General features: G+C 36.3%; 1 protein-coding gene across 1 annotated transcript in view; it reads left to right on the top strand.

The window, feature by feature from the left end:
- The window catches only part of LOC126473997 (transmembrane protein 198), a 148,708-nt gene extending 131,807 nt beyond the window's left edge, over positions 1 to 16,901 (top strand). The window contains exons 5-6 of the mRNA XM_050101387.1: positions 3,367 to 3,530; positions 11,524 to 16,901. Of these exons, the coding sequence (XP_049957344.1) occupies positions 3,367 to 3,530; positions 11,524 to 11,682 (323 nt within the window). The 3' untranslated portion in view covers positions 11,683 to 16,901. The remainder of the gene's footprint in view (positions 1 to 3,366; positions 3,531 to 11,523) is intronic.
- The last annotated feature ends 500 nt before the right edge of the window (positions 16,902 to 17,401 follow it).

The raw sequence follows: 17,401 nt of genomic DNA, 5'->3' as shown, positions 1-17,401 counted from the left end.
CCATGTACTACCATATCCAAAGTAATTCATTTTGCCATAAAATATTCAAACAGTGATGAGATTATATGGGCCATAAGACAGGTATTCTGCAAACATTTGACAATCACACTTCAGACATGAAAAATGCTATATGGAAAAATATTGGGTAAAGTGCACTGACCTAAAAGGGGACTACAACAAAAAAGCAAGTGAATTTTTTTCTCTCTCTCAGATGCTAATTCCTGATTCATTGTTGTCTTCTTTCCTTCCTGTACTCTTTCACCTGTTTACTGTGTTTTTTCTTCCTGTAATCTGACCATTTCAGAGCAGTTTTTTTGCCTCTTCTACCCTAGAATCCTTCCATGTTCAATATTTTGCTACTAAACATTTCTCAGTCAGCTGTTTCTTCAGCATTTATATTGCTTTTTTTCTAAATCCTTTTTAACTTTATGGATCCAACTCGTTCTTGACTTCTTATCTCACAAATATTTTAAGATGTTTCTGATTAACCTACTGTATTACATTTCATGCAGTTGCATTTCATACAAAGTCCAAAAAATACCAGTCTTCTTTTTCTCAGCCCTTGTGATATGTTTCCTATGTTTCAGTAAATTTTGTCATTGCTATGTAATTTACAACAGTCCATAGTTTTTCGTGGGCCTAATATTTTTGTAATGATTTACCTTTCTAGTAATTACAATTAATCTATATTATAGTTTAATGTTACACATTTCCTTGCATACATTATGGTTTCTCTTTAGTATGTCAATGCCTTAATTTGCATTTTTAGACAGGCAATGTCTGTTATATAAGTTTTTAGTTATACCATAAGTACTTCCCATTTTATGAATCCTTTCCTCTAATGGAGCTTTTTCCAAACCATTCCCTTTGATTATCTCCCCAAGATATTTAATTTTTTTTAATCTTTTTATTTTGCTAATATATGTTTGCAGGAATTTTGTTTCATTTTTAATGTTTGTAATTTTTTTTAGCAGGAATTCTTAAGCTTTTCCTATTGGCTATTTCTTCTAAAAGATTAATCTAGCAAAGTCATCTAATAATGCTACACAATTTATTCCAATGTTTTTGTTACCTTTTCCCAGCCCTATAGAACATAGTTAAAAGTAACAGAGGATCAGCTATTACCTTGTTGTACATCTGTGTGAACTCTTTATGAAAACAAGACATTGTTTTCATTCCTGAGAATTTTTACTGTGCCCTCATGAAAACTCCTATTGTGCCACAGGGCAGCTACATCAAATATTGGTTTGAGCATGTAACACTGTTTTATTACTCATTACATTTAATTACTACTTTGTATGACTGTAAGTGATCAACCCAAAGGTTGGTTTCAGCACCGCACTGCTTTATGAAACTAATCTGACTGGAGGCATTTTAAGTGAAGTAAAAAATACTTGGTTCAACTGGAGTGAAACACTAAAAATTTGGATTTTTTTAACACTTCACAATGCAACCACTAAACAACACACTACAAATTTCATTACTTTCTGGTGACTCCTTGACAGTGTTGCAATTTCTGCAAACAGTACCAGCTTTTGCTTTTGTAAACATTTTGCACACTTGCTCCTAATAATACCAGGAGTACCGGTATGAAATGAGTGTTAAGATACAAATGTGTCGATAGGGAACATTTGTTGTGAATGAGCCTTAATTTTTTTTTGTTTGGTTGTTATGACATCTGTCAAAGTTATTTAGTATACATCAAGTCATGGAACAAACAACATCATATGTTTTCATCATGTTAACAATGTCGAATTTTGTACCAGAAAGTGATGATTTGCGGAAAGCATTAATTTTTTGTTTCCATTTGAAAAAAGGTGCTGCAGAGTCGCATCAAATACTTGTTTAGGCATATGGTGATCATGCTCTATCAGAAACAACATGCAAAAGATGGTTTCAATGGTTCAGAAATAATGATTTTGATGTAAGAAATGAAGAACGTGGAAGACCCCCAAAAAAGTTCGAAGATGCCGAATTGCAAGCAATACTGGATGAAGATGATACTTTGAGTCAGAAGAAAATGGCAGCAATACTAAAAGTTGCACAACAAACAATTTCTGACCGTTTGAAAGCTATGGGAAAGATCCAAAAGTGTGGAAAATGGGTGCCACATGAATTGAATGAAAGACAGATGGAAAACCAAAAAACCATTTGTCAAATTTTGCTTCAAAGACATGAAACAAAATCAATTTTGCATCAAACTGTTACTGGCGATGAAAAATGGATTTATTTTAAGAATCCTAAACAGGAAAAATCATGGGTTAATCCGGGACAACCATCAACATCGAATGCAAAACCAGATCGATTCAGCAAGAAGACAATGCTCTGTGTTTGGTGGGATCAGAAAGGTGTGGTGTATCATGTGCTTCTAAAACCTGGTGAAACTGTGAATACTAATCACTACAGACAACGAATGATCATTTTGAACTATGCATTGAAAAATGACCAGAATCGGCCAGAAGACACGGCAAAGTAAGTTTTTTACACGACAGTGCACCTGCACACAAAGCAAAACTGGTTCAGAATACAATCAAAACACATGGCTGGGACCTGCTACCCCACCCACCCTATTCACCAGACTTGGCCCCTTCCAACTACCATTTGTTTTCATCAATGGGACATGCATTGGCTGAGGAACACTTCGAAAATTGGGTGTCTGATTGGTTTGCTTCAAAAGACGAACATTTCTAATGGCTTGGTGTCCACAAATTGCCAGAAAGGTGGTCAAAATGTATAGAAAGCAATGGTCAGTACTTTGAATAAAATGTTTTTACTTTTCAATTCAAAATTAGTGTTTTATTTTCACAAAAAAACGCTCATTTCATACCGGTACACCTGGTAAATAAACGTATGATCATGGCTTTACCATAAACTTGTACTTGTGACGCAATTGATATACTATCATGGGATGTTTAAAGCTGAGCTTAGATTAGTTTTCAGATGTTGTTAATATCTTTTCCAGCACTTAAGAACAGCAAATGAGCAGAGTAACAAGAAGAGCAATGGCTTCTTTTGGAGTAATACCTCTTAGTATACAAAATAATCAGTGTGACTAGACTAATGCCTTATATAATCAGTTGTTAGTATGCTTAAGATAATTAGCTTGCAATGGCTACTCCAGTTGATTAGTATGTAACTTGAATTGTCACATGAGCCTTAAGGGTGTGCATCGTGCTGGATTGTTTGGAATATGATGTGTGACACTTGATGTAATTTTACAAATATTACTCTTTCTGTTTATCATTCCAGGATCCTTAAATAAAGAAAAGTTACTACTAACTTTTTGTATGCATTAATTTACTTCCAAAATATGTACTTAACCATAAACCTTATTCTCATAATGATCAGTATCACATTTATTTGTAGCAGCATATCTGAAACAGCATCACCATGCCGGAGGGCCAGGAATGCGCAGTGGCGGTCCAGCAGGGCAAGTGCCTCGTACACGTGAGCAAAGGGCAGAAATGAGGCAAAACAAGTATCGGTACCTCTATCAGGTACGGACAGCACATGGCGATGTCATTTGCCAGGTGAGAAATTTCATTTTGTACAAAGCTCTCTAACAATTCCGATAAAACAATTAACTGTAAACCTTGAAAATGACTGAGGTGTGCATTGGCTTATGCAATGGACCTGTATTTTGAATGAGTGGATTAAAAACCCATATCCAACGAAATTAACGTAAGTTTCTGTTGTCGCAGTCAATTATTCCAGCTGAATGCCAGAATGGTTGGTTCAGTAATGCAACAGCCAGTTTCTTCACCTCATGCTTCTCAGCTAAGTTAATGTTCACCTTTAAGCACAATGAATGTTGAAAGTAGCAGCCAATGTTAGTTAGTTTGTTTTACCACCACTCTTGCCTTTGGAACTCCTGATGAGATATGAAACCAGATATCAGCTAGACTGTTCACAACTGGCTTATATTTAATGAATTTTAGAAGACAACATGCATGTGTATCTCCCGTGTATACCATCTTCTTGCCTTCTAGAGGTGTACTCTGCTTTCACGTCATGGTGGAAATCACAGATAAAAAGTTGTAGAGATTCTGTATTAAAAAAGTGGGAAACCCAGGATTGAATGTAACAATATTATGAAAAGTAGCAATATTATGAAAAGGATAGTTGCTACTCATCATGTAGCAGAGATGCTGAGTCACAGATAGGTACAACAAAAAGACTGTCAGAAAGTGAGCTTTTGGCCTACAAGGTCTTCATTGAGACAACACACACACACACACACACACACACACACACACACACACACAGAAATGCAACTCACGCACACATGACCACAGTCTCTGGCTGCTGAGGTTCTGGCCTGACCAGCCAGCGACAGTAGTGAGTGTGTGAGTTGCATTTGTGCATGTGTGTGTTTGTGAGGGGGGGGGGGGGGGCATGCATTTCTTTTGCAGTTGTTCACTCATATTTTAAACTCCAGAGATACTTATGGGTAATCTTCTAATATGTTATATAATGTCGTCTTATTGGATATGCTGCAGTAATTCTGTGTCTTTTTGACACAATATTTTAACAGCATAACTCAATATCATCATCCAGCACTCCCTGATGCATGTCTCAGTTTACCAGTGAGCACCTGATGACAATGAACTACAAAGTAAAAATGTTGTGTCAAGAGGATGTGACATCCTGGCAGCATTCTTGAAAGGAAATTACCTATCACCAGCACTGGCAAAACATGAGGATTGCTTGTACTGTTATGCTGAAATACATCACTTTTTAGGTATGTCAACAATTTATACATACTTCAACCATTATTGTGGTTTACTGCCAGCAAAGTAGAAGTAGCAAAAATAAGAACAGCAAGAGACTTAACTTCAAAGTTGGTGATCACCAAGTAGATGAGTTAAGAAATTCTCCTACCTGGGGAGCAAAATAACCCATGACGGATGAAGCAAGGAGGTCATCAAAAGCAGATTAGCACTGGCAAAACATGGAGGATGTACATTTAGAGCACAGCATTGTATAGTAGTGAGACATGGATGGTGGGAAAACAAGAACAGAAGAGAATCAAAGCATTTGAGATGTGTTGCCACAGAAGAATGTTGAAAATCAGGTGGACTGATAAGGTAAGGAGTAAGAGGTTCTCTACAGAATCGGTGAGGAAAGGAACATAAGGACAACAGTAATAAGACGAAGGGACAGGATGATAGGACATCTGTTAAGTATCAAGGAATAACTTAAATGGTACTAGAGGGAGCTGTGGATGGTAAAAACTGTAGAGGAAGACAAATATTGGAATACATCCACCAAATAAATAAGGATGCAGGATACAAGTGCTATTCCAAGACGAAGAGGGTGGCTGGCACAGAAATGGAATTCATGGTAGGCTGCATCAAATCTGTCAAAATGCTGATGAGAGGCTGTCGCCAAAATCATTCTTTGAGGAAACACTTAAACCATATACAGCACCATGAATAATATCCATGTTCTCTCATGCAAATCAGACCACCAGATCCAAATATAAAGTGTTCAGTTCATGTGATTAGTTATACATAGTGTCCAGTAAAGGAGTCCCAGATTTCAAAATTAAGTATCTCAAAAACTAAGAGCAATAAACAATTGCAACAAAAGATATGTTTACTGTAAAGGTGGTAAGAATTTTGTACAGTAGTTATACAGAAGTTTTGAAGTAATTCAAAAAGCTGCTAACAGATGGTGCTGATACTTTGCAGCTCATACAGTGAAAGTATATAATTAAACTTATCCTCAAGAAAGTGAAACATCTGTTTGGGATGATCAGGTCTGGCCCCATCTCGCATGAACCACTTTGTGCCTGATTGATCCTCCAATGCTAGCTGTGTGGTGACAGATTATTCCAACATTGCAACATAGTGTTCACTAGTGATCATTTCTCACATGAAAAAGGGCCAGTAATGCCTTTGCTGTGTACTGCAGCCTGAACAGTAACTTTAGGAGAATACAGTGGTTTCCCTTCACACAGATGGGGATTTTCAAAACCCCAAAATCACCAGTTCTGTTTATTCATAACTCCATTCAGGTGTAAGTGTGTTTAATCTGTGAATCAGATGCAGACATCATCATATCCTTCATTATCACTCATTGTGAGAATCTGGTTCACAAAGTCAGCTCTCTGTTGCACAGACCACATTGGTATGGCCTGGTGGCTTTTGATTTTGAATAGGAACATGTGCAGACTGTCTCAGCATTTTTTGTGTGGTGGAACACTTTAAACACCTCTCTGCTGCAATTCTTTGAATGGATTTCCTTGAAGTTTGCTGAATAATTCCAGAAACCATAGCGACATTTTCAAGAGCAACAAAAGTTTACCTGCAGCCAACATTCCCCATTAAATCATCAGCCATGCTGCCTGTCCAATGGAATCTGATGAAGATCTGGTGAATGGTTTCAGTTCAGATCCTTTTGGAACATTAAATCACGACTGAAAACAGCATCTAGTTACTGTAGGGCTGTGTACTAACCTGTGGTGTTCCAGTACCAGAAAAACATGTTGTTCGATTGAATACATGATTTCAACCTCTTCCTTCAGTATGCTGCCCTCCTTTCATGTTTCAGCTGTGGAAGTGATCACTCCGAGCTATAGCATATTATTTATAGGCAATACATATGGTGATTACAGAGCCATATGTTAGCAGCTTTTTCAACTATTTTGAAACTTCTATATAAAATTCTTACACCTTTTGCAATACATCCATTTGTTGCCCTTGTCTGTCAATCTCAGTTTTCGAGATATTTAATTTTGAAACCAGGGACATCCTGTATGTTCTCAGTTCTCTCTATTCCATCGAAACATATTAGGAGTTCAAGTGATGCAGAGCTTCTTGTTAACTAACTGGCAAAAATAATTTACACATCCATTCCTTTTCATTCCAAAGATTCCAACTTTGTAATTTGCTACTGTTACAACATTTAATCTTCAGAGAAAGCCTTCTACTCCAAAAACACCCTGATATGCTGAAAGAGTGATTTGTTTCCAATACTTGTTTTCATGATTATTTGTGTTCATTTTATTATTGTACAAAACTAATGATTTAAGCCCAAACCAATGAAACTTCGTAACATCACCTCCACACTATTTCACCATTCACACATGCCCATTTGTGTGCCACATCTCCTACTGTGACACACCATTCTGTAAAACCTTCTTCCACTGCTCTACAGATCAACAAGTTCATTATGTGTTCCACCCTAGGCAATGTCACATATTTCTTTTTGTGATCTGTTATTTCCACACAACAGTACAGTCATGGGATCAGAGTTCTATCCCTTCTTGAACAAAATTCTGTCACTACACACTTGCGCTGGAACAGAAATCCTCTACAGTAATTGACAAAAATGTCTTATGGTTGATTTCCATAAGATTGTGAGTTTGGCAGACCCTGTGGGTTAATTAATATTCTAACTCTTCAGCCTCCCCATTGACTCATTTTTGTAAAGGTGATCTACACTCAAAACTAATGGAGAGTCACCTCAGTTTTTTCAACAAACTGAGATATGTTACAGAACATTCTCAAACAGCACAAGCTATCTTTAAGTACAAAATTCAACCAAAGTCCACTTTTAGCAATGTTAGAGCCCAGTCAGCTACTAACACAGACCAAAGAGTAAACAACCATAAACCGAGTCGAAGCAAGAACCAAGCACTAGACTGACTGGCATACACTTCCACTACATCAATACTATGACAGAATTACAACTGACTCACACCAGCCCTGTGCTCACTTAAATACTGGATTCTGGTAGGCGTGGTCTTGTCGGAGAGGAAAAGTGCCATCTGGGTGGTGCCACAATGGTGATTATAAAATAACAGTCATGAAACATTGTGTTATCCACAGCAAAATATTCTCTTTTATTGTATCATACTATGGTGCAAGAAATGTACGTAGGTTTGTAGGTAATGGCTGCCAGCAAAATAGCTAGTCACTATTTCACAACATCTGTACATAAATGCTGTAATCTGTCTTTACTGAATGTAAACAAACCAGTTTGAAATGTCTGTATGTATCACTTTTCAAATCATTAAATAATGTGTTCATTTAGGTACACTTGTTGACCATTACCTAGAGCAGGGTTGCCCAACAATTAAGCTAATGTGAGCCACACTGGAAGAAGACGAGTATTTTAGGGACTCACAAAATATACTTAACACTAACAGTGACCCCTGAGAGCAGAAAAAAAAAATGTCAGTCGAAGGTATATAGTTAACACATTAACGTAATTTATAATTTATTAATTTATGATTCTTTATTCATTTTATATATGAAATTTCATTAATAATTTTATATACATAAGTAATTACAAATCTGGGGAACTAATGTATCAATCTTAGATTTGAGCGAAGTGGTTGTAGTCTCAAGATGTTTATCTGAGATTTTGGTTCTGCTTTTATTCTTTGTGTGCTTTACTCTTGAAAATAACTGTTCACAAATTTACATGCTTCCAAACAAAGATGACATAACACACAACTTTGCAACAAGGGATTTTTGTCTCTGGAAGGAATAATTTGTGCAAGTCCAACAGTGATACATGATCAGATTTTTCTTTTAGTTGGAGATCAGACTGCAATTCTATGCATTACATCTGAAAATCTTCTGGCAAAATATCTTTGTTATAATGGAAGTGGAAGTTTCAAGGAAGATACAATATCACTGGTGATGGTGCACCTTCACTGTCCCCTTAGTGAAAGTGGATTATTGATACCAATTTTGCCAAGAAATACACATTCACTAGGGATAACGCACCATCACTAGTGAAGGTATACCTCCACTGCCAAGAGGAAGGAAAGTGAACCATGATTGCAGTAACAAAACAGTCATATTTTGAAAGTTGTGTTTTATGAACTGCAATTGAGAAATATAGTCATATAAAATTCATGGTGCTGCAGAAACAAAACACAGTCATATTCAAAAGTTGCATTTTATGAGATGCAATTTGAAAATGTAGTCATATTATATAAAATTCATTTATTGCAGCAAGGATGTGCACCATGGCACTTAGAATTGCACAACATTTTTCTTTTTGCAAAAGCATCTCAGAGTCTGATTTTTGTGCTGGCAGCTGCATTTGAAGAATCCATGGCTTCTTCCCATTGACCGAAGTGATGCAGTTGTTGTTAGGGTGACAGTTTTCTCTGCTGGAACTTCCTCATCAGGGATTATTCTAAGAGAGCAGGCAATGAAATGGGACCTGAAACAAAATGTTGTCACAGTCGTCCCTTCCAAAAATATTTAGAAACAATCAGTTTATTACCCTAAGTAAATATGATTCATTACAACACCTGTTGTCCCAATTCAGTAGAAGCCATCAGCTCTTGTGTTGAGGATGACACCCAAGATTGGCTTTGCATCTCCTCTTCCTCAACTGAAATTGGGAATTGGGACTCTCACCGTAAATCCCTTTTCCACTGGTGGCAAACAATGGTACGGGCACTTCAGCATTCTTTGTGCTTGTACACCTCTGCTCTGTGTTTTTTAATAGCACATGTTGACTCTTTTAAATCAGTCGGGCAGTGTTCATTATTGTCTGGAACACATTCTTTCTTCCTGTTCTCAACCTCTTTTCCTGTTGGTATATTATCATCTTGCACTGGAGATTTTCTGTGATCATTATCCTGCAATGTTTCAGTCCATTTCTCACTACTAACACTCATTTGATTGATTATATTTTCAAGTTTGTCCTCAGAGTGAATGTTCGCAAATACTTCAGGAGGTAAACCTGATGGAAGCAAACCATGTTTTGGAGGGCATATGGAGTTTTTTAATTAAAAAATGTACAGTGTTGTTCTTCAATAACTGCACAAACCTTATCACATGGCTCCCCTCCACAGTGCTGTACCACTGCATCCATATAGCTAGCATATTTTCCATGTCTTGATTTGCTAGCTCTGTGCTATCTTGTCTCTGGTTGTGTCTTGGTTTACAGTGCATAATCTTAAAAATAGTCTGACTACAACACTGAGGGAGCACCTGACAACATAAAACTGTCAGTATTGTTATTGCATACTACCTCAGCTGTTTTGGGCTTCAGCGGCCTGAAAACAACAACAAATTTAGTGAGATGGTCCTGGTAAACTATTACAAATTTATAGTCTACATCTGGTTATTATTGTAAATCTATTAGATCAACTTGACATCTGGAACTTAATTCTTTGAACAGCATGGACTTCACTACTGTTCCTTTCTTCTGACCTTTTTGTTTTTGTAAACAGGGTTCACATAAGCTAAGATAAATCTGATCATCTCTTATGTTGTATTGTGGTATTTTGACTTTAAGCATTTTATCATTGGTCGCGTCCACTATGACAGTCGTTACATGAGCATCAAGGAGAATATCATGCATTTCTTCATCATAAACGTAGTACTTAACCTTGAATTCTTCAGTAACAGGTTGTATTAACTTTGTCATTCTGTTCATCTTGAACACTTCCTATCTCTTTAAAAAGTTGTAGTCATTGCCGTCCCTCTTTCGTCCATGTTTTAGTGGTTTAACCTTTCTGATAAGTGACTTGTATTTTTCTGCTACTGTACACATCCACTAACTAGGGCCAGTGATGGTACACCTGCACTAGTGGACATGTTCTTTTCAATTTACAGTAAGCTTTCACTGATCATTTTAGTGATGGCACACACACATTATGGGTGCTCACTTACCTCTTGGGCCACATTGATATTTGCTTTGAGCTGCGTATGTCCCATAGGTTGGACACCCCTGCCCTAGAGCATACTCTGCTTCCTCCATTTTTCTCTGCTATGAGCCATCTTTCTCTCTGTAGTTTTATTTCCACTCTGTCATCATCTCCTCTCAGTATAGACAACTACAAACTCTGCCAGTTCTCACTTCCCAGACTTTTAAGATGCTAATATCTTATCATCAGTTTCCCTATTGTCCTACCTTCTTGTGTTCCCTTGACCTGATGCTACAGGTTACTTTTTAAATTAATCCCTGATTAGTGTTGTTTTTCACAATTATTTTCCTACCAGAAGAAGAAACTTCTGGAATGAGAAATCACTGTTTTTTTGTAACTATCTGTCTCTTGCTCTCTATCTGTCTCTTCTTTTTTTCTCTCTCCCGCCACTTAGTTAGCAAAAACTGATTCTACCTACATTGAATTTGGTTTCATTTTTATGTTTGCTTTCATTATAAATAAGCTATAGAGCAGGGGTGTCCAACCTGTGGCCCATGTACAGCATGCGGCTCAAAGCAAATATCAGTGTGGCCAAAAGCAAGCATTAATGCAGCCCAAGAAGTGAACATCCATCACACAATTGGTAAAAAGACTTTCAGTTTGACTCCCATTACACTTTTTTTTCTTTTTTTCCCCTTTGTGACCCAAAAATACTCGTCTTCTTCCAGAGTGGCCCAGGTAATCTAAAACGTTGGGCACCACTGCTATAGGGTGAAGTAAGTTCAGTGAAAAAGTACTTTCCTCATACATACAAGTGATTATTTAGCCAGTTTGATAGTGATGTATACACCATTTTTATAAAGTATGTTGATTGTGCTTGGTGTTATTTATTGTTGCAGAGTTATGTTCAGGCCTTACAGCGCCGTGTCCTTGGTGACACCAGTTGTGGCACTTTACGTTCTGACAGTACAAGGCTCACCGTTCTGCCACCAGCATCATCAGCTGGGCAACCACTCACTGAATCAGAGGGTGAAGGAGACACAGATGACCTACGTTGACTTTCTGATTATGGGACAGTCCAGATATTGCATCTGAAATTTGTGTTCTTTCTTTTAGAATATTAGGGCAGGAAGAGATTTCCGACTGCTAATTACCTGTAGATTTCTGTTCAAGTGAATATATTTTCACATATCAATCACCTTAAAGCATTTATGTGTTGCTATTTTCAAAACATTTATTGTATTTTGATCAAAATTTGTAAAAAGTTTGCTCATCAGTTGAAAAAAGTATAGTTATCTGAAAATGATAGCGTCATTGTAGCACTTGAAGCTAGTGTTTCTATGTGCCCTACTTACAACAATACCCCACAAACTGTAAGAGATCAAACTGTAGATACTGAGAGAGAGAAAAGTGGAACCTATTCTGTCCATTTTACTTAAATGTGATCATTTGTCTGGCTACTTCAAACAAATGAACTGAACAATTGCTCATGTTTTGCGGATTAGTCCATTTACATCCAGTCCAGTCACTTACGTAAGTATGAATATGCAATCAATGCTGAAATATTTCTATATAATGTGTTTTAAGAGACATTCGAGATCATGTTTAATTAATGTAAGGAATTTTGTTGTTTGTATACTATGCCGTATGAAATTTTTTTGACACAATAAACAGAAAACAATATTTCCAACTTACAGGTTTTATGTGCGAAGATGTTAAAAGAGGCTGTGCAGTCACAGACAAACAACAAAAGTATAATAATATGTCATCAAATAACAACTGTAGCAGCTATATGTGCAAGACAAGATATACCAGAATGTATACCTGTGCAAGCAACACTTATAAAAAGGCAGGGATGATAATCTTGGATAAAACATCCTGACAGCCAAATTAAAAAGACACAATGACTCTCTATTGTACATGCTTCTATGCAGGCAAAATCTACACAGAGTATCATTGTTGAGGTTTTTGTGGTCATTTGTTGACACAATAGCCTATTGGCTTTTATTTCAGGATTTTTGGGTAACATTTGTTTCATGATTTTCCTGAAGTTTTGGCAGAAGGAGTTGCTGGTGTTGCCAAAGGTTCACTCTCCACTAATAGTAAAGGACTGGAGTCGAGACAGCACCCCGAGATTATATGTACTCGAGACAGCACCCCGAGATTATATGTACCTTTGTACCAACAGCTGAGGGAATTTCCCTGATTGCTACCACTGGGGTTCTCCCTTTACCACCTGCTACAGCTGTCTACTGCAGCATGGGAATACATGAACTGTTTACTTTGAATCTTTCTTCCTTTTTCAGTGAAAAATAAAAGCAAGCTTCAATATAAAAGATCCCAGATTCCAGTGATTGATCACTGCATGTAGTAAGGGGAGAAACACAGTGGTAATGACCAGGAAAAAGCCCTCATATGTTAGTGTGACAGGTACATATAATCCACAACTGCAGACTCAACTCCAGTCCACCACCAGCAGTGGAGTGTGAACCTTAAACACCAACAGTCACTCCTATGATGAAATCTCCAGAAAATCACTAAATAAACAGACATCAGTCAAAGATCTCAAGACAGAAGTCCACAGGCAATATGTTACAGCATCTCATTTTTGGAAGGGAAAATCTAGTTCTGCTAAGTTCCCCAAATTTTATGAACCAACTGTCTCTGATGAAAGAGCCACTCTCTTTTGTTGGAACTAATTCTTCTTCTATAACTTGAGCATTGTTAAGATTATCCACAGCTACCACAGTAAACACCTGTTTAATGACTGTATAACTCATATGCATTATTAGCTACTATCTTTCTTTTCTAACACTAGTAACAGCTGATTCCTTCTTTTTATGTCACTGGAATATTCAGATTTGGTGTGTAGAATGATTCCAACTGAATTTAGCTACCTCTTGGAGGAGAGCTATATTTTAATATTACTTACCACCATACAAGTTGCAAACAGTTACAAAAGAGCAGAATAATACAGTAATTTTCACTTTTCTTCATTCTACAACATATGTTTTGTTGTGAGAGAATAATGTGCAGGCATTCACTATTGCCATTGATTCTTTCATAAAACAACTGTCTCCAATTCCACAGCCAAAGGAATCAGTGGATATAACAATCACTTGAAACTAAGTTCAAACATGACTTTCTGGAAAACCAATACATCACAATATTGTTAAATCACTCTAGATCCCTAGCTGTTTATATGTTGTCTATATGCCAGAGTCCAGCAAACTCCAGTAAGTATATCATTTATATTAAATGATGGAGTTTTGCTGTACATCTAGACTATCATTGATCTGTCCATGTGAAATAAACTTGAAGTAGACATCCAGAGGTTGAAGCTATGTGATAGATTTCATAGGCATTACATCTTAATGTTTTTCCTTCTCACTTTCACATGTGAGATCAATTATGCATGCTTGTGCACTAGTGCCCAACCAAGACACAGTTGCTTCAAATCTGATAGCATGAAATTTTTCACAGCCAATATTTAGCTGACAAGCAGATAATGTGTCTCATGGGGTGAAGGCATGTAACAGAGTTGGTGGTAATCCATCTGTGGCGTAGAGGCATTAAAACCTGGAGGCCCTCTTGGTATTATTCAACTGAATTAGGCTACATTCTAGTACTGTATACTCTCCTCTGTTTCATCATCATCATCATCAACAACAACAACAACAACAGCACCATCACCACCACTAAGAACATAATCATGACACTAAATTCAGCACTGAAAAAGCATATAAGACTCAACATCCACACTTCATGAAGAAAATATGTCATTCTGTGTAAAGAAATAAAACTTTCCACTTAGGTGGCAAACCCATTCTCTCAGGGTGTTCTAGCTGACAATATCATACGTTATTAGCTTTTGACTGTCTTACAGAGAGAGAGAGAAAAAAAATTGGGCTATATTTAACAAAACATTCTAGTTATGGATCACAAATCAATGACAGAATGACTTCATTGGTATAGAAATGGGCCCAAATCAGTAACATGTCGTTAAATGACATTCGTGGTCCTATCAAGCCCAAAAGATTTCGGGAACATCATAATTTAGTTTCCTAATAGAAATATTTGAATCTCATATTTCCATTTCAAATGGACAGAACTGCATTTATTTCTCAGATCTTCCTAACAGAATAAAGATAAAAAAAATTAATGAAAAATGCCACAGTAAACAAATTTATATCCTGATACCAATGAGAGAAAGTAGGTAAGAGGGGAAAGCAAATGGTATTTCCAAGTCACTAAGGAACAACCAAAGAGAATAAAAGATTTAAAAAATTGGAAAAAATAGATCCTTCAGGCCTTAGGTTAGAATGACTGGAATACAAATGATGATCAAGTGGCTAACATGTGGAACTGAAACAATAATAAAACTCGTCAAGTACCATCAGAGAAAAATGGCAATAAAGACGCAACAAGCATTAAAAAGAATAAAACAATTCCTAACTTGATACTAACAGTATGCTCAACAGCAGTAAGGGTGTCATATTAACAATATCCACAGTGTTTATCAACTCACCATGAATGCTAATCATCATCATAATATCTGCAAAACTTGCAATAAAAAATAAGTTGTAAATGTACCACACAATTGATGTAATATATAAATTTCACAATTTACTCTCTGACAAAGAAACTAATTTTTCTCCAATATTTTCCTTGCTAACATCTTTATTACTGTTAAAATCCACAATTAACTACAGTAATTGACTGAAATCTGTCCATTGCCTTTCACGTATTTACGACACTATCTGGACTAACATTTCCAGTTCACATTCCTTCTGGCAACAGCCTTTCTCCATTTGTTAGCCTTTGAGAGAGATGCCTATAATCAGGGCCAGTTTAAAGCCCGAGCAACACAAGCTGCTGCTTGAGGCACCAAACTGAGACAGGCACCAGAGGCATCACCCAACTGAAACGTTACTATACAGTGCCTATAGAGAATGTGTATGAGGGAAGTGAGGGCATCAAATGATAAGCTGCTTGTGCTGAAAAATAAACACACACACACTTTCTGCTGGAACCCTATTTTTTTTAAATTTTTGTTCTCAGCATAATGATCCACCTTAAGTTTTCATGTACCATTGCTTCTCTAACATAATCTTTTACTTCACTCAAAGCTCCTGTTGAGAAGTTTCTGTTTCTGGTGACACATAAAGTCATTAGGCACTGAGTGGTTAACTGTGATCCAAATTTATCTGCCCAGTAGATAACTGGCTATTTTATTTCCAAATATTGTGCGTTACCTTAATGTGTGACACTGAGATATTGTGTACAAAACACTTTTAATTCAGTAATATTGATGTCAACTGTTTAATGCTCTTAAGCATTACTAAGATCTTCATTATATAATGATATATGATTATCTGCAATGTTTTCCCTGAAAACAGTCAAGTCTAGAACATGTGTCATTACTTGACACAGTGAAATATTCCCATGTATCTACATCCAAGAATTATAATGTACTGTAACAAAATGCCCATACATATAATGCACTTCATTCCAGAGAGTAGTAATGTAATATAACATATGTTTTTCAAATGAGTACATTTCTTTAACAGCTTCTGAAACAAATGAATGACTTCTGGTTACAAGCTTTGGAGATGAAGTGATCACCACAAACCTCTTATTGATAATAAATATATATATGTTTATGTTCTTTTATTACTTTTGTGCAGTGCACAGAATGTTCAGTATTTTTTGTAAATATATAGCACTGTCATATAAATAAAAGATGGGTTTTCTTGCTATCCACTGAAATACTACTAACTAGGATTGAAGTGAAACTGTTGAACAACATGTTGTTTTGTTCAGTAATTTTCATTTGCAGCAGATGTGTTCCATTATTCTCATTATTAGCATGAAGGGACAAAAATGCACAAATAATGTAAATTTGTAAAATTATTGATTCCCACATGAAAATGTGACTCACTGTGTGACAATATTTAATGTGAAATATACAAATTCAACTGGAAGGTAATTAGCATTTTCATAATTTTTTAAATCATATCAGAAGTGACAACAGTGGCATTCAGTAGCTACATGCAGTACTTGTCACAGAATGCTAAACACATTTCTGTTTACAAACTGATACAATATTTTAGTGCTGAGCAACTAAAAATTATGGATGTGTGTGTGTGTACTAGTGTAACAAGAAAATTACAAATTAAAATTGTACCTTGTACGTACACAATAACTTCTATCTTATTTCACTGGATTAAGCTACCCATTTGATGTAAATATTAAAATAAATTTACTTTAGACAATATTTACAGTGTGTTTGATTCATACAGCACACAGATCTATTACCATTGTTCCTTAAGAAATACCAAATTTTTCATTCAGTGTTACTAACTTCTAGACAGTCATAGTAAATAAATGTCATTGAAGAAGGATGGACTGCAATTATTGTCTCAATCAAATTCAGAGACATTCTGCTCATTTGGTAAAACTCTGATGATTTCTAGAAGAAAGCAATGTAGTACTGTGAAGTAAATGTAACAGCATTGAGTTCAAACCAGTGGTTCATGTTACAGCAATTAGGATATGAAGAGGACTTTTTTGTGGGGCCATGCAAGTCACTTCATTCAGCATCAAGATAGTAATGCATCACCATAACAGTACACTGAATGTGCATATAGAAATAAATTTTGTAATGTTAACCATGCAACCATAGCCAAGGGTGACAGGGATCTCCTATGCATATGCCAAATCACATTGGTATGAATTTTAGATAATACAAGGTGTTTCAAACTGCTTAATAACTTT

The sequence above is a fragment of the Schistocerca serialis genome, chromosome 4 (genome assembly GCF_023864345.2).
Source record: "Schistocerca serialis cubense isolate TAMUIC-IGC-003099 chromosome 4, iqSchSeri2.2, whole genome shotgun sequence".
Taxonomy (NCBI): domain Eukaryota; kingdom Metazoa; phylum Arthropoda; class Insecta; order Orthoptera; family Acrididae; genus Schistocerca; species Schistocerca serialis.
This window is presented reverse-complemented; position numbering and strand designations above follow the sequence as displayed.